Genomic DNA, 27,603 nt, shown 5'->3' with positions numbered 1-27,603 from the left:
CTCTGACTCTCTCTGAGAGGATTTGTAAGTCTGTGTGAAGTTGACTCTGAGCAGGGCACGCTGCCAGCTAACCACCCAACGCTGGCATGCCTGCTGTATGTGCCCATGTTTTCCAAGGCGGGGTCTTCTACTGCTTTCTGCTTTCTGCCCTGTTTGTCTGTCTCTTCTTTATGTGGAAGTGTACTTTCTCTGTTTCAACCTCAGGCTGACAGAGAGGAAGCTCTTGACATTAGCATTGCTTCGTCTACTGAAGGTTTGTGGGAAAGCTAGCTTGGCTGGTGTGTGGGAACCAAACTAAAGGGATCTATTTGTGTTGCCACATGAATTCCAGGAAATGATGTCAGTCTGGCTGCGGTGCCATGCATCCGAAGTAAGTGAGAGTTTTGAGGAAGACAGCAAACGGCTCCTTCAGGGGCTTTAAACACAGCGTGTAACAGAATAGTCAGCCTTTTGGAGAAGTGTTCGAGGAGCGAAAGAGAAAGAGAGAGAGAGAGCGAGGGAGAAATGCATAGTTGAGTGCAGGTGGATCCAGTGGAAACCCTGAGAATTCCCCTTCCAGCTTGTTTTGTCTTGGCGTCCAGCTTCTTCCTCGTCCTGTGGCCAAGCTGCTGGGCACACAGAGTTGTGGAACTGGATGGGAATGAACTCCACTCGTCCAGCAGGTGCTGCTTTATTGATGTTGCTCTGGGCTCTGGCCATTGGAGCTTGACAGAAGAGAGATAGGAGAAGGGTTGTCTGACTTGACACTGGGATACAGGATCATATTTGTAGGTCATGCTTTTGACTGACTGTTTCTCTGTGTTTGTTTATGTGTTTCAGACACCTGTGATTGGCCGGCGGTATGACGAGCTGCACGGTTCCCCAGGCCGGGATGGTAAGGTGAGGGGTGTGGCTGCGGTGACCCGCAGCACCTCCTCCACCTCCTCCGGCTCCAACAACAATAACCACGCCCTTGTCCCTGTCAGCTGGAAACGCCCTCAGTCCTCTCAGGTGGGTAATACACAGGGGTTAAAGTGAAAAATCTGATTTATACAAAACTCCCTCATGTTAAATGTAGAGGAGAGTGAGGCACAACCTAGCTATTTTTTATTTTTTTGCTAAATTATTTCAAAAGTATTTTAAGAGGATGAATAATGTTTATATAAAATCAACATAAACATCTTTACAAATTAATACATAAGCTTTGTTTCCAGCACCTCCCATTTATGAACAATACAGCCGAAAGTGGCAAACATTACAACTTACCCCATTGGTGGGGTTAACTGTAGCAGCAGTTGCTAGAAAGGCCTGTAAATCAGTGCACAGCACAGTTTATTCAATACACTTTATGTTGTTTAAACTAGACAAGCTTTGGAATAAATACAAACATATTTATCAGCATAAATATGTCAAGATGCTATGTCAAATGTGGCAAATGTATTTTTATAGAAGAGCAAATATCAGTACAAATAAATTGAAATATATATTGTTTTCGGGGCAGTTGGGGGCTGGAGGTTAGGGAACCAGCCTTGTGACCGGAAGGTCATCGGTTCGATTCCCTAAGCTGACAGGACATGACTGAAGTGCCCTTGAGCAAGGCACCTAACCCCCAACTGCTCCCCAAGTGCTGTGGATTGGGCTACCCACCACTCTGGGCAAGTGTGCTCACTGCCCCCTAGTGTGTGTGCGTTCACTAGTGTGTATGTGGTGTTTCGCTGCACAGATGGGTTAAATGCGGAGGTGAATTTCCCTGGTGTGGGATTAATAAAGGGTAACTTAACATCTGTAGTATGTCAATAGTGTGTTTTTTGCAAAATCTGTGCATAAAAACATCAAAAAATAGAATTTATTTTATTCATTTCTTTCATTATTTATTTTGGGAGGCTTAGTTGTAACACTGTGCTAAACTAACTCCACCATGTGGAGGCTGTGATTTAGCCTGGCTCGGTTTCACTGTGAGCATCAAAACAGTGCAGTATTGCAGCTGCCAAGAAGGTGATTTAAAGCAATAAAGGTGTGAATTCTGTGACTTACATGCAACACAGAAATCAAAAACACTTACAATGAAAAAAAGTTACTTTTGCAGTACAAAAACAGTCTTTAGGGTGAATCTTGAGAAATATCTGTCCACTTTCTGTCAAAATTCACAGATGACTTTGCTACACAAATGGAAGATCACTAAAAGCATGTTGTACTGGTACTACAGTACTGCAACAGTAGTAGCCACCATGTTGAATCTAGGGATGTTCACTGGTACTCAAGTTCTCGCTTAACCATTTAAGATGCCAGGATTTGAATACTAAAATGACTGTTTGGGTATTTTTTATAATGGGGAAGATGGAGGAAATACCCAGACCTGCAGTTCTGCTATTTTATGTTTTAACAGGCTTGTAAATGTGACAGTTTTGCTGTAAACTCTTAAAAATAAAGGTGCCAAAAAGGGTTTGCATGATATCCCAGAAGAAGAACTTTTGGTTCTCCAACGAACATTTAGTAGATGGTTCTTTAGACAACTGTTTTTAAATGAGATGTGAGAATGTGAAGAACAAACTCAACATTCAAAGAATCTTCAAATAATGTGAACATTTTAGGAAGAATTTTTAAATTGGCCTTTAACCTTTAGGTTAAGGGTCTTTAAAAGTTCTTCACACTCACAAATCTCTTTTTCAAACTTTCAAACACCAAGACATGGTTCTTTAGCAAACCAAAAGTGGTTCTTCTATGTGGCCCCTTTATTTTTATTATATAGCACTCTAGCTTAAGCTACTCTAGCTGCTCTAGCTGATGTTGGGTAGATCCAGAAACGGTGAAAATGTCTTACAAACTTACAGACTCAAAAGAAAAGGCCTCATGTAGATGATGATGAGTCCTCATCAGAATCCAGATGTACACGTTGGTTCTTCAAGGGTTCTTTAGTAAAGAAAATGTTTCTATATAAAACCATGAACGCTCAAAGAACCCTTTACATGATTAATGATTAATGATGTTCTTTGCATTGTAAAGCTTTCTTCAGATTGATGGAGAATGTGTTGTAGATGGTTCTATGTACAACCTTTTTCGAAAAGGGTTCTATATAGCACCAAAAAGTGCTCTTCTATCGCTACGATATATCAAGCTTGTACAAATAGAAGAACCCTTTTTGGTGCTATATAGAACCTTTTTGAAAATAGAATAATCTACAGTACATTCTCCATCAATCTAAAGAAAGCCTTCACAATGCAAAGAACCCTTCAATCATACAAAGGGTTTTTTAAGTATTCATGGTTCTATACAGAACCTTTTTCTTTACTGAAGAACATCTGTGTACCAGTTAGCTCTAGTGTTAGATCATTAGCTCATGTGAAGAAGCACCCAACACAGAAATCTACTGATTCCCCTTGATTGTTTTTAAATAATAAAAAAATCTAATTTTGCTGTCATCTAAAAACTAAACCTACAGCCATACTTTATTTTTTTACTTTCATTTTTTGTTGTTGCTATTTTCTTCCCTGCAGTTCAGCTGATATCCGTTTATTAACTCTATACTCGAATATACGCTCTCCACTCACTCTGTACATATGTATACTATATTTATACCTGTATATCCATATTGTTTTGCCACTATACCGTCCTTCTGCACTTTGTACATAAATAATACTGTATTTTTGCACTTCTGGTTAGGTGCTAACTGCATTTCATCGGCTCTGTACCTGTACTCTGGACAATGACAATAAAGTTGAATCTAATCTAATATCAAAATTAGTTGGAATGTACATCCCCAGTTTTTATCTGGAAATTCATCTTTACTTCTGTCCACGTTAGAAACCACACAAGCACGTCTGTTTGAGATTACTTAACTCATCACATTTGAATCATTACTTGTTACAGTTGCCTGGTAGTGCAAAACTAAAGAAGAAAACTTTTGACACCAAATATTTGCTTAAACTAAGGGCAGAAGATTAGATTTTTCCCATACTGTTGATTTCATTGTGCAGAAGAGAATGAAAGCTAAAGTCATCATCTACCCATTCATCTTCACTCTCATTCTCCATCTTGTTCTGTAGAAGAGAACGCGAGAGAAGCTGGTGAACGTGTTGACCCTGTGTGGACAAGAAGTGGGGCTGACAAAGAACCCTTCGGTCAGTCAAACTCCTTACTGTTCCAAAAAGACAGGTAAAGTAGAACATCCTGGCATCAGTGTCATATTGAAACCCTTCTCGGCTCTCCAGGTGATCTTCTCGTCCTGTGGGGAGCTGGATCTGATTGATCACCAGCCCAGTCTGGTCTCCTCAGAGGACAGCACTCGGGACCCGGACAACATGGATGACACAGCGTCTGAACAGCAGTTCCGGGTCTTCAGGGATTTTGACTTCTTAGACGTGGAGCTGGAAGATGGAGAGGTGAGAGGCCTTCAGCTACGAACAAATAAGAAAAATGCATTTCTGCAAGCTTTTTCAGTCTAATGCATTTCTTTTGTTTAGTAAAACTCATGTTTAAGGATCTGTTTGATTGGTAGGACTTTTTTAGTGTTTCTCAGAGAATACTCTCTATGTAGAACCCAGAACACACACAAAGCTCAGCTCTTACACAAATCTTAGTGCTGTTTGTCCCAAACCAGTCCAGATTTACAGAATACAGATTCAAATAAACCAATAGGCCTCTCAAGGTAGGCCATGATAGTGATTTTGAACAACACACAACTTTAAATGTGGCTCAGCGAATCAGATTTTACACCCAGAACTACGTTAAATGTGAACTAGCAGGGCTTCCCAAGGACTGAGTTGGCAAACAATGATTTTGTTTGCCAACAGTATCGTGTAAAAGTCAGTATTTGCAGTATTGTGTAAATATGCAGTATTGTGTAAAAGTCAGAGACCACACTTCATTTCTTTAATTTATTTCCAGTCAAAAGCACAAGATATTTATTTTTCAGTCATGCAGAAAACATATATTTAGCAGAGAATGTCACAGACGCCTTAACAACTAACTATAATATCACAGTTTTTAGAATTGAGTCCACTCTTTGCCTCTTTTACAGCTTCCATTCTTTAAAGTAGACTTGCTTTCAGTTTTCCAAGAAATCCACAGGGATTTTTTCCCACATCTTCAGTTCAGTCTTAAAAGTTTTCTGCTTTTCATGATCCAAGTAATCCACAAATAAAACACATTCACTGACGCTGAGGTCTGGACTCTGGGGTCGGTCAGTCCATTGTTTATTGATTTCCATTTCTCAGAAATGACTATATCTATTATATATTATATCTGTTATTCATTATTATATATCTGTTATTCATTTTTTTGAACTCCAGTTTTGGAAACTCCTGTTTTTACTTATTTTCTTTGGACTTCCCCTTCCTCATGCCTCATGCTTCTGTACTGAGTCTCCTACATAGCTTGTACTTAATGGGTATTTTGACTGAAAATTAAATAAATGAATGGTAATCTCTGAATCTCTGACAGAAACGCATTATGAAAGAAGCTACTGCTAGTGTCTCTTGTGTTGACCGTTGTATAATATGGTTTCCTCTCTCTCTGTATGTCTGTGCTGTGAAGGAGCTACAGGTAAGTTCCTCCATGCTGGTGTGCGGTGCCGTATTCAGTAGTAGAGCTAGTCTTAAGTAGATAAGTACATATTACCTACAGTGTTGTCTGCAGTGTTGTGCATTGTTGTGCATGGTTTTCACCCTTTGCACATAGTTTGTTATGGATTTTGGAACACGTTTTAACTAAATGGAGTTCCTGCAGGCCAAATACAGCTTACAGACGTGTATTTCACCCTAGACCCAAGAGAGAATTCAGAAAAGGTTGAACCGATATATATATAGATATAGGGGAATTCCACTGAGTATGTCATATACATTGAATTTCCTACATTATGATCTACATTACAATGAAATTTCTACATAATTCAGTTTTCAAGATGTGAACAAAGTCATTCAGAGTGGTTTGATTTGAAATGAGTAACTGGGGAGAAACTTACTAAGTCAAAATTCTTTACAGTGGTGGTGATATGTACCATTTTATTTACTGTGCAAAACCACCAGTGAAATTTTCTTTGTGTAATGTTTTACCGTACAGCACCTTGAAGATTTATTTAACAAAACCTTGTAACAAAGACGAACATAAAACAATGTATCTGGCATCACGTAGTATATTTATAACAATTTTGCGTAATTTTGCTTTCCTGCCATCACTGATTTGAACATTTCTGACTCAAGCTTCTCTAGAACAGCATTTCACATCGAACCACTGTGAATGACTTCATTGTATATTAACGAATGAACTTGATGTAAATCAGTGGAATTCCCCTTTAAGTAAGCCAAATGAATGGGGGTGAGAAGAGCTCAGCGTTAAATGGTAGCAAATGGTCGACCTTGCACTTGACCCCAGCTTCCTCTCATGTGTTTGTCTGTCTCTGACTTTGGGGAAGTGATGTGAGATATGCAAAGAGCCCATTTCCTGTGTATGAATACCGTTGGCCAAAGTGATTCCTAATCTTAATTTCAGTGATTTACCAACATAATGACAAACGTGAGCTCAGCAGTCTCCTAATCAGCTAATAAAACAAGGCCTCTGTCAATGTCTTATAGCTGTTTACTCTTGGTGTTTAATATTAGAAGGTGGACTGTAGCAAGACAAACTTTACAGAGTTCACTCCCTTATAATGAGTCTTCTCATCGTCTCATCCTCCCTCTCTGTGCAGTCTTGTGAAATCAGCAGAGATAAATCAGAGGAGATTAGGTGTTTTGCTGACGTACTTTTGAGGAGCTGATGAAACTGCTCTTTGCCGGTACCAGGAGCATCCCTTTCTCCCTGTTGCATCAGAGGCTGTTATTAGAGGAACGCCTTTGAATTGGGTTGATGTAGGCAAACAGCCATCCATAATTAGGCTTGAACTCTTGAGTTCAACAGCAACGAGACTATAGGGCTGACCAGAGTGTGCCCCGCGGGCCAAAGACTGCCTGTGAGAACGTTTGATTTGGACCGCCAGACAGTCACCCTGACCGTACCACCTCATTCGATGAGTGAACAAACACTTTTTATTCATTAGAGGTGGGAGATATGGCAAAAATACAGGGTGATTCAGAAAGATTCATCCGATTTCAAAATGATTAATTTCACTTGTAAACCGTTACAGAACAATGCAGTAAATTGTAAATGGTTTAAGTGAGCATAAAGTTTATTATGTAATTTTAAATGTGCTCAATAAGAACCTCCTCCAGCCGTACGGACAACATCAACGCAATAGTCAAATTCATCCCACACTCGATTGAGCATGTCAGGTGTTGCTGTACTAACGGCTCTTTCAGTGTGATTTCGGAGATCATCCAGTGTTGTGGAACCAACGACGAATGCTGTTGGAGGTTCACTGCCGATAAAAATCACGTGGCTCAGTTATGACAGATTCACTCTTATTGAAGTGGAGAACACAAAATGCTTTCTGCTCAGGCGTCTCATCTCCTCTCAGACTGAAGAGAGCCATCTTCCAGTGACAGTCAGAAACTCTATGACCCCCCTCTTTCAAATGGAATGTGATTGGTTCCTAGACGCCTCACGGTTGTAAAAATATGGCGCTTTGAAATCGGATGAATCTTTTTGAATCACCCTGTATAACATCGTGGTACTTCAGTACATTTCCATGAAACCCATTATGCATTGATATTTAGTTTTTTCTGAGTTTTGAGAAGATAAAAAAAGAACCAGTAGTGCCACATTTAAAAATACTATCAAAAACTATGAATACAGTGATTTTTTTTCAGTGTTCGCATTGAATAAATCACATACTGTACTGCACTAAATTCATTTTATAACATTACCCATCTTTTTGTTTTTAAAATTTTATAAGTTATAGACTGTAGTCCATCTGTTTCTCTGCATACTTCGTTATCCCCCGTTTACCCTGTTCTTTAGTGGTCAGGATCCCCACAGAACCACCACAGAGCAGGTACTATTTGGGTGGTAGATCATTCTAAGCACTGTGGCAGACACTGATGTGGTGGTGTGCTAGTGTGTTAGTGTCTTTTTTAAAGCTCCAACAAGATATTTACGTTCCTAGCTAACGTTAACTGTCTGCCTTCCATCTGCGTTCACCAGCTAAAGACAAAAAGAAAGTCAAAACAGCTCACCCTCAAAAAATCCACTCAAAAGCAGTTTTTTAAGGTCCCACCACCTTCAACCTGAGAAATCTCATCATAGAGACTACTGAGGCACCACTATAGGATGTGCACATTTACAACAGACGTAGCTATAGTTAAGTTCTTCATTTTGACCAGAGTGTACCTTTAACATAGCCATATGAGAACCAATGAGAGTCAACTCTCAGTCAGCCTCAGCCTGAAAAGCATGACCCAGCCTGCTTTCTGTGTGTTGCCACAGATGTGCACTCGTATATGTGGATGCATGAATTTAATCCCGATTCCCGACTGTTTGTGTCAGGGTGAGACGGTGGACAGTTTTAACTGGGGAGCACGGAGACGCTCCATGGACAGCCTGGACCGAATGGAGCCACAGCCTCTGGAAGAGGACAGTCGGCTGTCCGGCAGTTCGCCCAGCCTGGGACCCATCGCTCGAGATGACTCGGACGAGTCTTCGGAAGAAGACTCGCTCACTGTCAGCCACATCCTGTCCACCTCACAGCTAGTGAGTCAACATCTGCTTCAGAGAGAATGAGATAACTTCTATAGAGTTCATCACTGAAGGATGTTAAGCCTTTTATTTAAACCTGTTATTAATCTAAAAGGGAAATTCCACATAATTCAGGAGTTGAGTTGTAAACAGAGTCAGTCACAGTTTGTTGGGTTTGATTTAAAGTGGTTCATTGTCGAAAAACTTATACACTTTTTCTTTACAGTGGTGGTGATAGGAACCAGGGGTCACAAACACTACAACACAAATATAGCCATTTTATTGACCACCTAAAGTGACCAGTTAACCGACACGTCTTCTTAGTTTGCATGTAAAATGTTAGTCATGGTGAAATAAAATAAACGGTAAAAATAAGTTTTCTTTGGGGACTATTTTGCCTCACAACACCCTGCATGTACCCCTCCACCTTGCTTGAATTTTAAAAATACTTCAGGCCAAAAAATGTAAAGCAAAATATTCATAAAACAATGTCTTAAACATAATGCTGAGCATTTAACTTTCTGTGAGGGAGCTTTTAGAGGAATTTAATGCGTCAGACATCTGGTTCCTATCACCACCACTGTGAAAAATTCTGACTTGGTAAATATCTCTTTGACATTTTATGTCAATTTTATTGAAACAATGATTTACAATCTTGACTGTAAATATGTCTCAGTATGTGCTAACGTCCTAGTATAGGCTAAAACATATAGTATAAACAAAAATGCTCACTTTGCTCTTTTTTAAGCTTTACTCAGCTATGGTTGATTTTCTCGCATCTCCGACAGGAAACTTTTCTGCAAAAGTAGAATAGTTTCTTGTAAAATGTCTCTCAGGGTTCAATGACGAGGCTTAAGTCAGCTTCTCATTCGCCGGTTTCTTGTCACAATTTTCCCGTTCCACCTTAAATGGTGCCTGACGTGCCAGAATGTAACTGCTGCACCATTTAAGGTGGAATGGGAAAATTCAAACTTCAAATTTCTTATTGCAGATTAAATATATCAGGAAACCAGCTGGAGTGCTGATAAAAGCAAATAGGTCTGTCCATTCATCTCTAAATTATTGATAATTATCTTAAATCTTTCTTTTCTTTGCCCTTTCGTTAGCTACTGGCTAAACGACATTGTTGTGTGCGTTTCTGTGTGACCAGCAGGCTGCACACCAACCTTCAGGGTGAAATAGTGGTAAATTAGCAACTTTTAAGACGATTTCTAAATTAACAGCAATCTTTAAGACCATGTATTGTTCATATTGTGTTAGGGCTGTGTGTTAAAACATTCAGCAGAGCTTTATTTTACTGCAAAGGATGATTATTTTATTTTTGCTAAAAAATCTAATTCTGCTGTGGAGCCACAAGAGGGCAGTAAAAGAGCTGCATGTTGCCGACCGCTGTCCTAACCGTTTAATTATGCAGAAATTCTGAAAAGCCAGTGGAAGTCACCTTTGAGGCTTTATCCATCCACCCCATTCATTAAGGATCCCTTAAACTGGTTCTGGTTTGGCCTTTTTATGCCAATTTTAATGACGTGAAGGCTAATCTTAAATTCACATAAGTTTTCTGTACTGAATTGTAGCATCTCTGTCTCCTTTCTGACTTTAAGTCCCGTCATTAGGATGTTTGTAAAAAAGACTCCTCTGTATTTCTTTCCAGAATGTCAGCATGTCCCCCACCGAGCAGGTGAACCACATGGACTCTCTGTCCGCCTCCCTAGATGCCACTTCAGCTGAGCCCCTCTCTCTGCCCACCCCAGTGCCCAGCCTCAGCGCCAGCCTGCCCGAGGATTCAACCCCGCGGGTGAATAAGGGCTTCAGAATGGCTGACTTGTGGGGGCCCACGCACTCCTACTCCTACCGCACCTCCATTCTTGAGTTTTTCGCTAACACTGCTAAATAGGAATGCTTCTTTTTTCTCTTTCTGCTTTAGGCTTTGATGAGGGGTGAGGTTTAGCATCTTATGGCTAGATAATATACTGTACATGTTGTTTTTCAATTACTGTTTCCGTTTTAAAGAACATGGGAGTTCTGCACTTACCCACAGCTGCATGAAGATGCGCTAACTTTAGCATTAGCTCTCTGGCTTCTATTTTCTAACTCTTCCTCTTCCCTGCATTAACCATCTTTGAGGCCTGCCACTGCTTTGCCTTCAGGGCTCCTTGGGTTTGGTTTGGCAACAGGAAGAGGCTCTAACCCAGCCACTGCGGCAATGTGTATGGCTTCTCGCTGGGTGGCAAGCTAACATCCTCAGCATGGTGGGGCTACAGAGTACGAGAGCGTACACATTGCCTGTGGCCCACATACATTAGACCAGACCGATTGGGTCTTGGTTTTCCCAACATGTCAGTGGTTTCCAAACATTTCTAAATTTTCTATCATTTGGGCCCTAAAATATGCTAAAGAAAAAAAACAAACTCGACAAGGAGTCTCTTAGTATTTAAAGGTTAGTGTACTTATTGTTTATCCTCTATACTTCACAATGTTCATAATTAGTTCACTTAAGAATTTTGTTTGCAAAATAAATATGCCGCTGTGTTATTGATTGTTTAAGGAGCCCATGTCCTGCATTTGTCTTGTATTTTATTTTGTTCCCTGAGATCCACTTATGACATTTATGTAGTTTTATATACCAAAACCAGTCATAATTCATTTGTACGTAACCATTTTCCAACCTCTCCTTATCCCTTAGAATTTAATAGGCTGTTTTTTGAGTGTTCCTGTAAGACACGGTCATGTGTAAAAGTTTGAACTGGTCAAAAAGCATTTTGTTGATTTTGTAAGTGAAAATAACTTAACACGTCCTCTTTGTTTAACAAACATAAATATGCCATTTATCTGCTAATTGTATTGCAAAATGTTCTATTTATTTGCTGAGTTTAACATAAAAAACATTAAAAAACATACAACATAAAATATAGAAGGTGCCATAACTTTTTCACAAGCCACATTTTATGTTTTCTTCCACCAGTACTCTAAATTCAGCAAATAAACAGTGATTGTGCATTAAAATGTACAGTACTGTGCTCTCTGTAAAGGATGTGTACCTTATTTTCACTTAGAAAATCAAAAAAACAATTTGACCAGGGGCGCCCAGACTTTTGCATACGACTGCATATGTGAAAGAGCTCTGTTCTGATTGGCTTCCCTGTATTATCCCTCTTTGAATAAGCAGTCTGGGCTGAAACACACTTTATAACTTCAGCACGAGTGGGCGGGGCTGAACTGTTGCAGGCTGAATATATGAATATTTGTTTTTTGTGACATCACAAAAACAATGAATTCAAATGGGCTATTTTTGCACATGTGGACTGAATGCATGTTTTGTAACTTCAATAATGTTTACATTACATATTACACATATTTATGTAAAAAACAAGTGAGGGAAATTCAGTTTTTCCATGATATGGGCCCTTTAAGCGCAGTAGTTTCTGGGATATTACAGACTTTGATTGAGGCGAGGTGATTGTGGTGATAGATGACATAAAAAGAGAAGCAGCCACATAATGTCATGCATAATCAGTTGCATGATTTCATAGTCATGACTGCAGTCTGTTTTGGTTCTCATGTCAATGTTTTGTTCCTTCAGTTATAAATAGCTAAGGCATAGCTTTTACAGTGACCGTAGTTCCCCACAGCTGTTCAGTTTCCAGTGTAAGACCAGTGTGTGGTGCATTTCCACTGCTTCTGCTTACTCACACTGCCTTTTATCTTCCCTTCCATCATTAGACTGAACTATCAGCAGAAGATGAGGGCGCAAGCATTCATGAGGATGAAATCTCTCTCTGCATTAATGAGCTTCCCTCAGCTTTCAGCCACTCTGACAGCATAACGCTGGACATTCCTGGGGACGTCAAGGGAGATGTGGAGTCAGAGTCCAGCTGTTTACCCAGGTATGGTCATCAAGCAGCTTTGCCTGATAAATATATTAATATAAAGCAGAGAGACTTGCATTGCAGGGATATGTCTCACCTAGAAGTACTTGCAAGGTTCAAGCTACAGTACCAGTCAACAGTTTGGCCACACCTGATTGAGTGCCTGTTTTTTTACATTTTTGGAGTCAGAAGAAAAAACACACTACAATACGATGTGTATGCGCCGCTGTGAGTCACCCTGTAAAGCCTGATATAATCATTTAAAAGTCAGAGGCGCCGGGGTGGGAATTTTTCAGACGTCATACATGTTTATGTGTTAGCATCACACGCACAGGCTCAAAAAGAACGTCTGGCTTGATGTTTAGGTCTCAAATGCAGAATCAACATTATACTGATGAAGATAGAAGATAGAGAATAGTAGATAATAATTTGCATCCTCAAAGGAAACGTCCTACACCAAGTTTGATGGGTTGAGATGTGTTTGAATTTCCTTTCAACACACTCGTAATCACCAGATTCATCCTCTCGGGGAAGGGGTCTGAAGCACAACCCACGTTATAAAATGTTCTTCTGCATGCAAGTTGCATGCAATTACACATTTCTACCAGGTCAAATCCAAATCCCCAAATCTTACATAATGTAGCTTTAATGTCTCTAAAACCACATTCCCAACCGTTTATACTCTAAAATGTGTCATAGCATCACTGGTGTTGAAAAAAAATCTGAATTTGACAGTATGCCAAAGTCAAACAATATGTCAACCTCCTGTTGACTCCCTTGCTCTGTGTTGTGGAGCAAATTAAGCAAGTAAATATTTGAGTTGTGATTTTTTTGCAACGTTCACCACTTTTTTAGCATAGTTCATATAATCTTCTTTCTCCATTATAATCAATAGACCCAACTCTGATTTTGCAGACCCCCGGTCCTGCACATTTCATCACTCCCAAACACTAGATCCATCTCATAAGGTATTTATCAAAACCTTTATGAGCTGGATCAGGTATTTTGTATCAGGGAATTCACAAAAGTGCCAGAAAAAGGTTCAGAAAAGGCTTTAAGCAGGACTCTCTATTCTTTTTATAGCATATAAATTCATAGTTTAATTTAATGTTATGTACTCTATATTATTAGTTAAAAAGCTGCATCAAGGGAGGCTTATTTTTTAAACAAATCTAAAATAGAAGATTTGATCACTGCATGTTATTTCACAGTTTTGCTGTCTTCACTGTTATTCTAAAATGTGTAAAGTTGTGAAAATAAAGAAAACCCTTTATAAGTAAATGTATCCAAATTTTGACTGATACTGAATTTAAAGTATAAACGTTTTCTTTCGTTTTAGAAAAGAAGTCAAAAGTGTTAGAAATCGGTGCAACTGGACACTTTAAATCTATCATAAACGTCTGTATCTCTGCACCTTTGTCTTTCTGTGTGAATCCAGTCTCCACTCCTGCAGTGGCTTTGGGGAGCAGCCCAGTCTCATGTTAGCTGAGGAGGAAAAAGACGATCTCCTGCTGGAGTCTCGTTCTTCCTCTCCTCCTCCGTCCCCATTCTTCTCTGCCATCCTGGCTGCCTTCCAGCCGGTAGTGTGTGACGATGCTGAGGAGGCCTGGCGCACTCACCTGAACCAGCTGGTGGCTGACACGGATGGCTCCTGCGCTGTCTACACCTTCCATGTCTTCTCTTCACTGTTCCAGGTATGTGGCAGCGTTGGCCGAGGTTTAGCTGTTGGGAATGTGCTGAGCCTAAACATGGTACCAACTTTATGGTACCATTCACAAGTTGAAAATCACTGATTTCATTAAGAAAATAAAAAATATATACATATATATTAGTGAATTCAGTAATACACCATTTATTTGCAGATTTGCTAGTACTCCACAACTTTGTAGGTTTCACACAATTTGTTGTAAGCGATAAAAAATAGTTCATAATGGTGAATAGAGCTGAAGATGATTTCATCATAACTGAAAAAGCTGTATAACATAAAGAATCAACAATTCCTCATAGATAATGTGACAAATTACTATATGTAGATAATTACAGTATATTAACTATCACTTAACTTTTTGTTGTCAAACAATTCAATATTGAGTAACACATTCTAACAATACTGGTCTGTGGTTTGTAATATTTCACTGTTATTGTAATAAAATAGCAACAATTACTAATATGACAAGTGATCCCAAGTTTTTTAATTAATGTAGAATCCTGAAAAACAAATCCAGGTCCGTTTCACTAAAGATAGTGGGGCTGGGGGGTTTTCATCAAGGTCCCAGCAAGAGACATTCCACCACTAATCTATTGACCATCATTAACCTATTTAGCTGTGCTCCATCTCACAAAGCTGACAGGCCTGGAGGCGCTGGCCTCTCAGGAGTCGTGCTGCGTCTTTAATAAGGTTTCATTAGTACTGACAGTATGATGTGTCTCCTTTTTTGCCTTTTAGAGTATCCAGACCAAGTTCTGTGCCTTGACCTGCGATGCTGCTAGTTATCTTGGAGAAGGCCTCCGCGGAATAGGAGCCAAATTTATAAGGTCGTCGCAGATGTTGACGGCGCACTCAAAGTGCCCCACTCTGTTCATAGATGCTGATACAGTGAGTAATGTGTGAATAAAGTATCTATGTTACAGTCCCTAATTAACAATTGAACACACTTTGCCTTCTGTTGAAATGTCAAGAGTAATACTGGAAGTACCTGAAAATGTTTTGTTAACATAGAACACTAATTTTCGAAATAATTATTTTGTAATAGTCAGCTTCATGATCATAAAAGTGTCTTCTTTGGTATGCAGAGCAGGTTTGTCTAAAAATGTATTTGCTGACTGGAGCACGTCCTGTGCTACCCCGGGCACAAGGAGGACGCTTGAGGCAGGATTCAGTGTTACAGCAGCCATTTAAGTTTTATTTACACACCAAATACACAAAAACAAAACCAAACTAAAACCAATGCTATGCTGCCCACTTCTCAGTGGTTCCAGAACTCAGACTTTTCAGTCTTTTTCAAAACCAAGCTTCTCAGCTCTTCAGTCCTCTTTTGTTGTTGTTGTTGCTGCTGCTGCTGCTCCTCGCTCCTTGCCCTCATGCCTCTCATGGCCGGCACCGTCATCGTCTCCTCCTCCAGCCGTCACTCGCGTCCCTCAGCGGAGCTCAGGCTTTGCTCTCCGTCCACCACCCACTCATGGCTCTCTCCCCGCCGTCCACACTGGGGTTCGTCACCACTCTGTGTTTAGGCCCCGCCTTCCGGCAGGCTCTCGCGGCCACCATTGAGGGCCCGGGGTTCGGCCCACGCCACACTGACATAATGACACAGCAAGGAGATAAGCTGGATAAATGCATGATATTGTGCCTCTCAGAATGAACCTAGTTAGTCTTTAATATTAACATTTTAACATTTTAATATTAACATTTTATTAATTTAACATAATTCAGTGGTTGAGATGTAAAGGAGTAATTTCAGAGTAGTCTGATGTGAAATGGTTCATTGTAGTGAAACTCACTGACTCAGCGCAAACATTTTATTTACCATCCAAAATGATCAGTGAACTTTGAGATCTTTTGAGATCTTATATGTAATGTTGATAATAATAGGAATAGTGGTAAATCTGAAAAGATATGCTTTTACATGGCTACTGTTTTGGCTTACATGTACCTCTGCATGTACCTCTCCATTATAAATGGCTTTTAAAAAAGAACAAATCTCAGAACTATTATAAAAATGTCTTATGTGCACATTTGTAACCACTTCATATACTTTCTGTGAGGTAGCTTGTAGCTTTAGAAGAATTAAGGCAGAGGAGATCTGGTTCCCATCACCACTGAGCTCTGATTTGGCAAGATTTTCTACAACAGAGCATCTCACATCAAACCATTCTGAATAACTCTGTTTGCATTTTAAAGGAAATTATATCATGGAAAAACTGAGTGTTATTGAACTTTATTGAAGTTTCAAGTCTTACCATTTACTCCCCAGTCCATACATTATATACAGGAAAACTTAGGGCATTTTGAGTTCATTGTTTTTCTGATGTCACAAAAAACAACATATTGACATATATCCCCCTGTTCAGCTTACAGCAGTTTAGCCCTGCCTATTCACACTGAAGTTATAGAGAATGTTTAAACCCGAACTGCTTTTTTGAATGAGGCACAATACAGGGCAGCCAATCAGAGCAGAGCTCATTTTGTCACACCTGGCCCCTCCTCGCCAGCAGAGGTCACTATCGCCTGAACACTAGTTCAGATCACGCACCTGAGCTTAATCAGAAGCCATTTTGTGTTTTCACTTACATCTTGTGAAGCCTTGTTTGGGTGTTTTTCTTGTAATTCTGAGCCGTGTTTGCTTTTGCAGACTTTTGGGTTGTTTGGACTCTGTATATTGGTATCTTGACTACGATTTCTGTCTAGTGTTTTTTGGAACTGTCTGCTCTTGGTATGTTTTGATATGGTTGGCCTTCTCTGGCTCTTTTGTTCGACTCTCCTGATCTTACTCTCATTAAACTCCTGCCTGGTCTGAAGCTCTACATGACACGTGTACATATATCAGTCTTAAGGGCACAGTAACAAAAACAGCCTGTTCAATTCTAAGGGCTAAAGAAAGTTTGGAAAATGGTCATGCATAAATGAATTATGACTGTTTTTGGTACATAAAACATACACAAAACACTATAAGTGGAGCTCAAAGAAAACAGTTTAATTAGGCATTTTGAAAATGTTTGCATTTCCCCTTTAAGTTATCACAAGCCAGCAAAGAAAACATGCCTATTAATACTAGATGTGATCAAAACTTCCACAGGCATTGTAAGCATATACCCAAATAAATAATAACTGCTAGTGATTGCTTATGAATGCAGCCATTTACTTGGGCATGCGCACGTTTGCTTTTATGATTGACGTTTTAAATTTAATTTAAGTGTAAAAAAAGAAACAGAAACCATTATCAGGCTAAAACTGTTTCTGTGTGTCCTAGATTGTCTCCTACGGACTGCTAGAAAAAATGAAGTTCAGTGTTTTGGAGCTGCAGGAGTATCTGGATACCTACAACAACAGAAAAGAGGCAGCCATCTCAGTAAGTGTGATTTCTCTTTCTAAAGTCCTGCTTCTAATGAATATTCTTTTAATTCTGACCACCTCATGGCTTTGTGTTCTTTCAGTGGCTACGGAACTGCAAGGCTACCTTCACCAAAGGCTCTGGGGATGGGGTGATCACATACCAGCCTGCTGAGACTGAAGAAAAGGTAGAGAATCCACTTCTTCATAATCCAAAGACTAACAAATCAGAATGTAGTCACCATGTCAGAAACATACTTTGTAAAGTGGATCATAGAGGGCTTGCCTGCAGCCCACCGCTTGCCTCATTACTCACTCAACAGTCCAATTCAATGAGTGTGTTTACATGCACTTAATAATCTGATAACTGCAAAAAATCAGATTTTGTCAGTAATCCAATTAACGCATTTATACTCACTTGAGTAATCAGATAATGGGGAAACTCTTGGTCTACATGAGTCAGGCAGTAATCAGATTTCTGCTTTGTAACCAGCCAGTAAACTCACAGAAGAAGACGTGACATAAATGTAATGTTAAATGTCAAATTTCATGCCGCAGCTTTTTTTACAACATCGCACCACTTTACCTGAAAATATGAACATACATAATCTAGAAGATACACAATATTTAAATCTTTCCTTTTGTCAAGCATGTATTTGGTTTCAGCATCACTCCAAAAGTGTTTTGCTGCGTCTCGCGGCAACGCTGCTGGCTTATTTCCAGTACTGCGATCGGTTTTCGCACATGCACAGACTGAGAGAAATCTGAAAGAAATCAGAGTAAGAGTACACATGCACTGAGAAATCTGATTACTGAGCTAAAATCCTGGTCTCTTTTTCAAAATATATTAATCAGATTTCTAGACCTTACTCTGATCTAAGAAATCGGAGTATGCTGTTTACATGACCATTTGAATAATCAGATAACTGCAGTAATTTGATCATGATTGGATTATTGAGTGCATGCAAACACACTCAGTGCTGTATGTTGGAACTGAGTACTAATTATTACTGTTGTGCTACTGAATAATGTTGTAAACTATGTATTATAGCAGGCAGTATCTTAGGGCCACTGTGTAGCTGCACATACTGTTGTATATAAATTTTGAAGAGAGCACACACCTCTGCACATTTTAATGCATATTTGCTAAATTTAACCTATTAAACTGTGCAAAGGTTTTGGCACATTTTATATTTAATTTTCTTCCAATGTCAAATATGTATGTTCTCTTGAAGGGTGTGTTAACTTATTTTCACTTAGAAAATCAACAAAACATGTACTTTGACTAGGGTGTTCTAATGTTGGTTTAAAACTGTATGTAATGCATGTTAGTGAGTCACTGTTAACACTGTATACATTAGGCTGGCAGTTAAATGATTTGACCTGAGGTTGTTTCAGAGTCCATTTCAATCTATCTCTTACATTTTCTGCCTGTCGATTACTCTGCAGTCGCTCTGTGAGTGAAACACCTGTCTCAATCTCTATCCATCTCTCAAGCCTGTTTCCAGAGCAGCCTTGGGGTTGCGCTGCATCACGCTAACCCCTGATTCCTTTGTTCAGCGCAATTTTCTTTAACCTCTGCTGGGCAGAAGAGCGCTAAAAGTGACTTAACATAGAAATTCACAAACATTGCAGTTTAGCATACGAACCTACCAGGGGTGGGGAGACTGAAAATACCCACTTAAGTACGAGTTCTACCCTAATGTTCAATATAATTTAAAGTTGGCTTAACATCTCTGTCCTTTTAAAGGATGAAATTGTTAATGGTTAACGTTAATCAAGCGGTGCCCAATCCTGGTTCTAGAGATCTACTACCCTGCACAGTTTAGCTCCAGCCCTAATCAAATACACCTGATCCATGTAATGAAGGCCTTCAGGGGCATCTGAATATTAGAGCCACGTGTGTTAGATCTGAACTGTCTAGAGTGAGTCTCCAGGACCAGGACTGGGTACCACTGTGTTAATCTATCTGGCTAGCTGCCTAAACATTTTCAGCTGGCTAATATTAGCTAGCATAGAGAAAATTTAAAAAGAAAATGTGAGCATAATGATAATACATTATGTAAACATCTATGACCTGACTGAGCCCTAAAGATTAGCCAAATTTGTCTCAAAACGGAAGTGCTGGTAAACGTAACCAAACATCAAGTTTAATAGGCAAAATATACAAAAGTATTTAACTCACTCAGTTGGTTATTACTTACAAAATTCAAGTTGCATTTAATTTTCTTGACTCCTTTTTTATGGATATTATAAAATAAAATTTCTACATTAATAAATTGCAAAATAGTACACTTACAGGGAAAAATGCACTCAAGTACTAATAAGTTATAGTTGTAGGTCTAATTTGTTACTTTCCACCTCTTGATCCTAGATACTGTACTGCAAACAGAATAGGTTGCCGAGGGCCATCGTACCTTTGTTCAATCAATCTTTGAATCACTCGCTCCCCCCTTTAGACGAAGGAGATGGGGGTTAAAATAATCTCTAATTCCCTTTCTTCATTTACAGAAGGATGTATGTGTACAAACGTTAAGCTCTCCCACCAGAGTCCCTTTAAGAGCTGCTTCTGTGCTTGGCTTGAAATAAGAGAGCTGCAGAACTTCTGTTCATTTTGCTGCCAGTCAGCTCTTTCTCTGGCCTTGCATGCATCAAACAAACAAAGCCTTTGCTTATTTTTGGCCCAGTCGACTGGGCTGCATGCTTTCTCGCTGATGTTCCAAACTTTCTTTCTTCTTACTTCTCACCTTTTGTCTTGTGAAACGCCTGCTTTGTAGCAAATGGAATCTCTTGCAGTAAGTTATATATAAGCTTTCTATGTCTTATTTCAGTCCAATTTTAGCCCACATTTCATTTCAGAGTACACCCTGTAGACTATATCATTGTTTTTGCATTCTTGGGTCATTTTACTGAATTGGTTCAAAATGAGAGTTAAAAGACTTTTAACTGACTTAAATTTCTTTTTGTTTGAGAGATACTGTACCTTAATTATGTTTATTTTATTAAAACACATGATTGAACATTTCATTTTGTCACTAACAAAACAATCATAACACCACTGAAACTCTGTCTAATGTTTTGGTCGTGACAATTGTAGCTAACTTTGAGCTTAAGTCAAAAATGCTAGATGACTAGCGAACATAGCTTTAAACAGCTGCACACATATAAAATCAGAATATATGTTAAAAACATGAAAATTGCAGAGAATGTGTGTTTGTTCCACGCTGAGTTTTAGACTCTGGGGCACATTTACTTCAAAACAATGGGAACTAATTGCTCACCATGTGGCCCTGCTCTAAAAGGCAGGGGTGTGTCTACAATAAGGCTCCACATACAGACTAAAACTCATGTTTCGGTAGTAACATGAAAACATTGGACAGCATTTTGGAGTAAAGTATTTTCATTTCAAATTTAATATTTTAGAATATTTGTAATATTTAGCTTTGTGTAAATTTATAATATTTGTAATATTTAGCTTATTACTATCTCTATTAATGCCTTTGGTTCAAATAGATCATACCGCAATCTGTGTAAATATCTTTTTTTTTTTTTAATATTTTGTATTTTACTGTGGGACTGCAGTTTGAACTAATTCAGTAGAATGGTCCTATTTGAAATAGTGTTTTATTTTGTTAAGTTTCCTTTTTGTAGTTATTTCCCTCAGGAAAGCAATGGAATAGCTTTTGTAGACTTCCTCTTTGAAAAAAAGAAAAAAATAGATTCCTGTTTCCATTTATTTTGCCTCAAGTCTTGACTGTTGAATGCTGACAGATTCTTTGATGTAGTAAGTGAATGAAATGTACACTGAGAATTTTGTTTTGTTCTGCCTTTTTTCCTCCAGCAACTGGAGCTGTGTCAACGACTCTACAAACTCCACTTTCAACTGCTTCTGCTTTATCAGTCTTACTGTAAACTGATCGGTCAGGTGCACGCTATCAGCGCCGTCCCAGAGGTATGCTGTTTCTCTAATGAATATGCGTGTTTTGTGTAGTTTTCTAGAGTATAAGTCTTTCACACTGATCTGAAAACCTGCACTCCATACCTTTACATGCCTTTTACCCAACATGGTTTGTTGCTGGTTAATCATTATCATGATAAGGCTGCAATATGCAAATCTAACCAGTGACAATGTTTCTTGTCTCTATGCTGTGAGCGTCTCAGTTCCGTATGCATGCTGCTGTGGTTGTTCTGATGATGGTATTCATGTAATGTTTTCCAACAAAAGTCAGTTATTTTGGACTAAATAATTTAAGTCAATAATTAATCATGTCACATTATTGACTCACATAAACATTTCACTGTTGTCGGAACAAAACCTCGTATCTCCAAAATGGTAACTTTACAGGAGAAGGAAAAAACATACTTTACTTTTATTGTGAGTTAATGGAACCAGACGTCCATGTCATTTTTGGTCATTTTGTTTAGTCCATTTATCCTGAAATTTACACACAATGTAAAGGGTACCAAATTATGTCAAAAACTGTAAAACGTCAAAAATGGAGATACAAGGTTTTCTTCCGACAATGGCGATATATTGCTAGGTGTATCACAATTGCAATATGTAATAATTTAATTGCATTACAAGTCATTTGTCCACATCTTGCAGCCCTAGTTCAAGTATGGAAGGCTGATCCTTGTGGCTTCGTAAATCAAAATTTCTTCACATCATATTTTTCCCTCTCTAGCTCGTGAACATGTCAAAGGAGCTTAATGATCTGAAGAGTAACCTGCGGGCGGCGGCAGCTTCAGTGGCAGGAGAGCAGGCAGCCCAGGGCAGTGAGCAGTCCTCCGCGCCCTGCTTCAGCTCCTCAGAGGCGGCGGTGCAGGCCATACTGGAGAGTCTGAGGAACAACGAGTTCTCCACAGCCATCCGCTACATTCAGGAGTGCAGGTGAATCTCTCACACGTTCACTCCCCATCCCCAGGCCATATAGTCTATTTATGAAAACTGAGCTGTTTTGAATTTGTAGTTTTTGTGATGCCACAAAAGCATATTTTTGCTGCCAGAACAAAATATTTCATCTGCAAAATGGTAACTTTACAGAAAAACATTCTTAACTTGTAATGGAAGTTAATGGAACAAGATTTTTTCTAAATCATTTTGGACCATTTCTGTTGTTCATTCATTATGAGTTAGAGTTACGCAAAAAAAGACATACAAGGTTTTTGCTTGACAGCATCGATATGTCCTCTTATTCAGCCTATATCAGTGTAGCTAATTCATTCTAAAGTTATAAGGGACATTTCAGCCCAGACTGCTTTTTGAACAAGGCGCTTCTGGTCACATTTAATGTTTTAATAACAAGTAAACACATCCTCTACAGAGAACACACTTCTGCACAATTACAGTTGCAAAATTATTGTTTATTTGCTGAATTTAACATATTGGAATAACCTAGGATAACATAGCAACAGCCTAGCAACATCCTAACAACCCCCTGGATTCCATAACAACAGCCTAGCAACATCCTAACAACCCCCTGGATTCCATAACAACAGCTTAGCAAGACCTTAGCAACCACCTAGGATAACATAGCAACAGCCTAGCAACATCTTAACAACCTCCTGGATTCCATAACAACAGCTTACCAACACCTTAGCAACCACCTGGGATACCATAGAAATGGCCCAGAAACACCCTAGGGATCTCATAGCAACGGCTTAGCAAGACCTTAGCAACCACCTAGGATAACATAGCAATAGCCTAGCCACACCTCAGTCACCTTGGGTTTCATAGCAACTTCTCTTGCTCTTCTAGTTAAGTTCGTTCCCTGTAAATGACTGGAGGTGTTCACTAACAGTCTCAATGGAACAGAACCAAAACAGCTTGTTTAATTAAGGAAAAATTGTCTGAATTAGTTTTATTTTTTAAAGACAGGATTAATTACAAAGTAATCTACGTACCCTTTTAGTGTAAAATTAGCAGTTTGTTTTAAAGTGAGTCACAATAGCCTGCTGAATCGAATAATAATGATGAGGATTAAAAGAGTCACTCACTGCATCAGTCCCTTCATCCTTTTCAGGAGGATGTGGCCAAGCGACATTTTCGGCAGCAGCTCGGAGAACGAGACCCAGACTCTGCTGAACATCTATTTCCGGCACCAGACGCTGGGGCAGACGGGCACGTTTGCTCTAGTGGGCTCCAGGCAGGACCTGTCCGAGGCCTGCGCGCGGCTGACGGAGCTCAACTGCGAGATCCGGGACATGATCCGCCGGGCTCAGGGCTACCGGGCCATCACCGCCTACCTACCGGACTCCAGCGTGGCTGGCATCAGCCTCTGAACCATGGACTGCTGCGCTTTGCTGACCGCTGCTGACTGCTGCTAGTCCTGGCCCAGCCTGGCCCGGCCCGGCCCAGGGCTTTCTTCCCTCCAATCCGGAGATTTTTAAAATGTATTTAGCGGATTCTCTAATCTCAAAGCAGATGTGTTGAAAACAACACGTAGCGTGTTATTTTTAATACATCCATGTGTCCAACTAATTTTTTGAGTTACTTTTGACACAAACAATGCATTTTTAATGCAAAGATGTGTTCTAATTACTGGGTCTGTTTCAGAGATTTGCTGTGGTCTTTTGGCCTGATACAAAAGCAAAAAGTGTTCGTCATTTTTGAGAGCGCAGCACTTAGAGTCTTGCTCAGTCTAGGTTACGTTCAGATTGCAGGTAAAAGTGGCCTGAATTCTATTTACTGCCCAAATCTGATTTTGTTATTTGGTTGTTCACGTTATCTTTTTAACCTCTTATTCTCCAGGGTATATTTTGGTTTGTCCATCTGAATTCACATGACCAAATCGTAAGGCAAATTATTCAGTAACTGCATGAAATAAATGTACATTTTTATTTTATTTATTTATTTATTTTTTAAAGTTCCCCTCAAATTAACAGAACATGTGTTTTATGATCATAAACATATTGCTATATGCTTACAATTTACTGTTGAAAGCCAAAAATCTTAGACGCTCTTTGTATTATTTTATAAAAATAATTTTTACAGAGCAGATCACCGAAGAGACGCCATCTGTTTATAGTTTGTAGCTCAGATTTGTGGAAAAATGGGTCGACTTTCAGTAGACAAAAAAAAATCAGCTTCTTTTACTATAAGGGTTTAAAATTACATCACCCATCTATTTGACTGGAAAGAAGACAGTTACAGCCCTCATATGACCCCCACTTTTGGAATGTAGCTTATGAAATATGAAAGTTATGAAGAATATGACAAAGTGCATTTTGAGATGAATAGTATCTGACATCAGTCTGAACAGATTACGCTCCTGAACTGACTTGCATGTGTGAAAGAACACTGATCCTCCCGGGACACTCATCTGAGATTAACAGATTTTCCTTTCAGACAACACTGAACTTTAACATGTGCTTATTTATTTATGACACTCCTGCCTTTCTCTTTTATCTTTTAAAGAGAAACATGTAAAGCGTAACCATAGTAACAGGAGTTTAGATGATGTTGCACACAAAATTATGATTAAGATAGAGTTAGATTGATGTAAATATCACATGAATTCAAACAGAAGTCAATATCAGATATTGATCAGATTTCAGTATGGCATATGAAAGGCTACGTTCACATTACCAGGCTGAATGTGACACAGATCTGATGTTTTCAAATCAGATCCGAGCCACTTTCATATGTGGTCCTAGATCGAATACTTATCTGATTTGTGGCCGTGGAATCTTAATGAAAATGCTCCGATCGGAATTCATGTGTTTTGTTAAGTGAGTCACTTACCTACACAAATGTGAACAATTGAGTTAGAAAGGTCCGAGCAAAAAAAACAGAACTGAGCAATGAGGCTTGTAATGTGAACGTAGCCAAAGTGGCCCAAATCTGAATTGAGTGTCAGATTGAGTGTTTTTTGCTGTTTACATGCACTCAATAATCCGATCATAATTGGATTTCTGCAGTTATCTGATTATTTAAAGTGTCATGTAAATAGCATATTCAAAATTTCTTAGATAAAAAATCTGATAAAAATAGCTGGATTTTAGCTCAGTAATCGGATTTCTCAGTGCATGTACACTCTTACTCTGATTTCTTTCGGATTTCGTGAGACGGCAGCAAAACACTTTTGCAGCGACGCTGAAACCAAATACATGCTTTACGAAATAAAGGATTTAAATATTTTTCATCTTCTAGATGATGTATGTTCATATTTTCAGGTAAAGTCGTGCGATGTTAAAAAAAAACAACGTCTGAAGTTTTTCATTAAGTTTATGTCACGTCTTATTCCGTTAGTTTGTTGGCTGGTTGCAAAGCAGAAATCTGATTACTGCCTGATTCACGTGGACCTGGAGTTTTCCTGTTATCTGATTACTCAAGGGCATGTAAACACGTTGATCAGATTACTGACAAAATTACTGATTTTCTGCAGTTATCGGATTATTAAGTGCATGTAAACACACTCACTGTCACACAAAAACAAATCACATATGAAGAAAAAAGGGCATGGAGAAGATCGGATATGGGCCACTTTTACCTGCATTGTGAACGTAGCTTTATTGGTGAAAAAGATATTTGTCTTTTGTTGCACTAATATCAGCACACATGACATAGCAGGGCAATTCCTTCTGCCGTCGAGCACCCACTGGACAAACACCAAAGCTTCGTGACGCCCACGTCCACGTCTACCATTGTAAACTTTTAGGGAAAACGTGCAATGCTTCACATAACGTGAAAAGACTCTTTACTGTATCTTCAAAAGAATGTTTTTAAGCTGTAGTGCTTTGGGCTACTTGAATATACTGTAGCAGGTGGAACGATGCCGAATATTTCTTTTAACTGTCACGACTCAAATGAAGCTGACTTTTATGTTGCTGTGGGGCAAAAAAGAAAAAATGATCAGAGCACCTCAATCCATTGACTTCCACACACACACATGCTGCAGTGCTACTGTCTGAAAGACCCGGATGCCAAGGAAAGCCATCCGATACTTAATGAAGATGTAATTGTACTAACTGTTTGCTTCCTACTGTCCACTGGTTGCTTATAGGAGATTTATTTATATTCTCAAGAAATCAACATGCTTTGGATCGTATAGTTTTATAGAATGAAGATATGTTCCTTTGAAATGGCCAAGCATGCAAATCTATGTACTATAAGAGGAGATAGAAATATTTATGAATATAAAGAAACTATTTTAACTGAAGGTTGCATTTGTACAAAGTACTAAGAGTGGAGCCGATGCTTGTTACGTTGTGTTTTTTATTGTTCTGTTTTGCTGTTCGACTCTGCAGGCCTGTGCATGGCACAGACATGCAACGCTTTTTTGAGAGATGACAAAGTCTTTATCTTGTAAATAATGTTTCTGAGTTGTGCTTTGAGTTGTTCTTGAAACTTCTGTTACACAATAAATCGTTGAATACTGGTGAAACCATCCTGCATTAATGATCTGTGTTGACATTCAGAGATTTAGTCCTGCTTTAATGAGATACAGTGGCCCCAGAAAGTATTAGGATCCAAAGAAATTAAGTACTTTATTGGTACTGTACTTTAGTGGGCCTAACTATGCCCAATCTGGGAGCAGCACCGCCTGGGGCAGTGGGGGGGTTAAGTGCCTTGCCCTAGGGCCCAACCAGGTATACCTAGTCAGTCGTGGGATTTGAACCTACAACCTTCCGGTTGATGGCTCACGCCAGCCAAATTTTGAAAGAATATTTTGCCTGAAAGAAAACTGTTGGGGCGGCACGGTGGCGCAGTGGGATAGCGCTGTCGCCTCACAGTAAGAACGGCCTGGGTTCGATTCCCGGCCGGGCGGCCAGGGTCATTTCTGTGTGGAGTTTGCATGTTCTCCCCGTGTCTGCGTGGGTTTCCTCCGGGTACTCCGGTTTCCTCCCACAGTCCAAAGACATGCCGTCAGGCCATTTGGACATGCTGAATTGCCCCTAGGTGTGAGTGAGTGTGTGAATGTGTATGTCTGTCTGTCTGCCCTGCGATGGACTGGCGACCTGTCCAGGGTGTATCCTGCCTTCCGCCCAATGACAGCTGGGATAGGCTCCAGCACCCCACTGCGACCCAGAAGGATAAGTGGTTTAGATGATGGATGGATGGATGGATGGAAAACTGTTGAAAATAAATGCCATTTGGTTTGACAT

The 27,603-nt window shown here is 39.4% G+C and overlaps 1 protein-coding gene across 7 annotated transcripts in view; it reads left to right on the top strand.

Annotated features, from left to right (window-relative positions):
• frya (furry homolog a (Drosophila)) overlaps positions 1-26,896 on the top strand; it is a 158,226-nt gene extending 131,330 nt beyond the window's left edge. For 4 of the 7 annotated variants that reach the window (XM_036565238.1, XM_036565199.1, XM_036565216.1 and 1 more), the window contains exons 49-62: positions 820-990; positions 4,023-4,097; positions 4,188-4,358; positions 5,512-5,520; positions 8,395-8,598; positions 10,235-10,378; positions 12,304-12,467; positions 13,888-14,143; positions 14,896-15,045; positions 17,417-17,515; positions 17,601-17,684; positions 21,338-21,448; positions 22,182-22,387; positions 23,520-26,896. In XM_036565238.1, coding sequence (XP_036421131.1) covers positions 820-990; positions 4,023-4,097; positions 4,188-4,358; positions 5,512-5,520; positions 8,395-8,598; positions 10,235-10,378; positions 12,304-12,467; positions 13,888-14,143; positions 14,896-15,045; positions 17,417-17,515; positions 17,601-17,684; positions 21,338-21,448; positions 22,182-22,387; positions 23,520-23,778 — 2,103 coding nt within the window. In that variant the 3' untranslated portion in view covers positions 23,779-26,896. Of the gene's footprint in view, positions 1-819; positions 991-4,022; positions 4,098-4,187; positions 4,359-5,511; positions 5,521-8,394; positions 8,599-10,234; positions 11,021-12,303; positions 12,468-13,887; positions 14,144-14,895; positions 15,046-17,416; positions 17,516-17,600; positions 17,685-21,337; positions 21,449-22,181; positions 22,388-23,519 lie in introns of those variants that run through there. The other 3 variants (XM_036565208.1, XM_036565230.1, XR_005007006.1) reach the window with 2 other exon arrangements.
• The last annotated feature ends 707 nt before the right edge of the window (positions 26,897-27,603 follow it).

This window comes from Colossoma macropomum, unplaced genomic scaffold, assembly GCF_904425465.1.
Source record: "Colossoma macropomum unplaced genomic scaffold, Colossoma_macropomum, whole genome shotgun sequence".
Taxonomy (NCBI): Eukaryota; Metazoa; Chordata; class Actinopteri; order Characiformes; family Serrasalmidae; genus Colossoma; species Colossoma macropomum.
The sequence above is the reverse complement of the archived record's forward strand: the minus strand, read 5'-3'. Positions and strand labels throughout refer to the sequence as shown.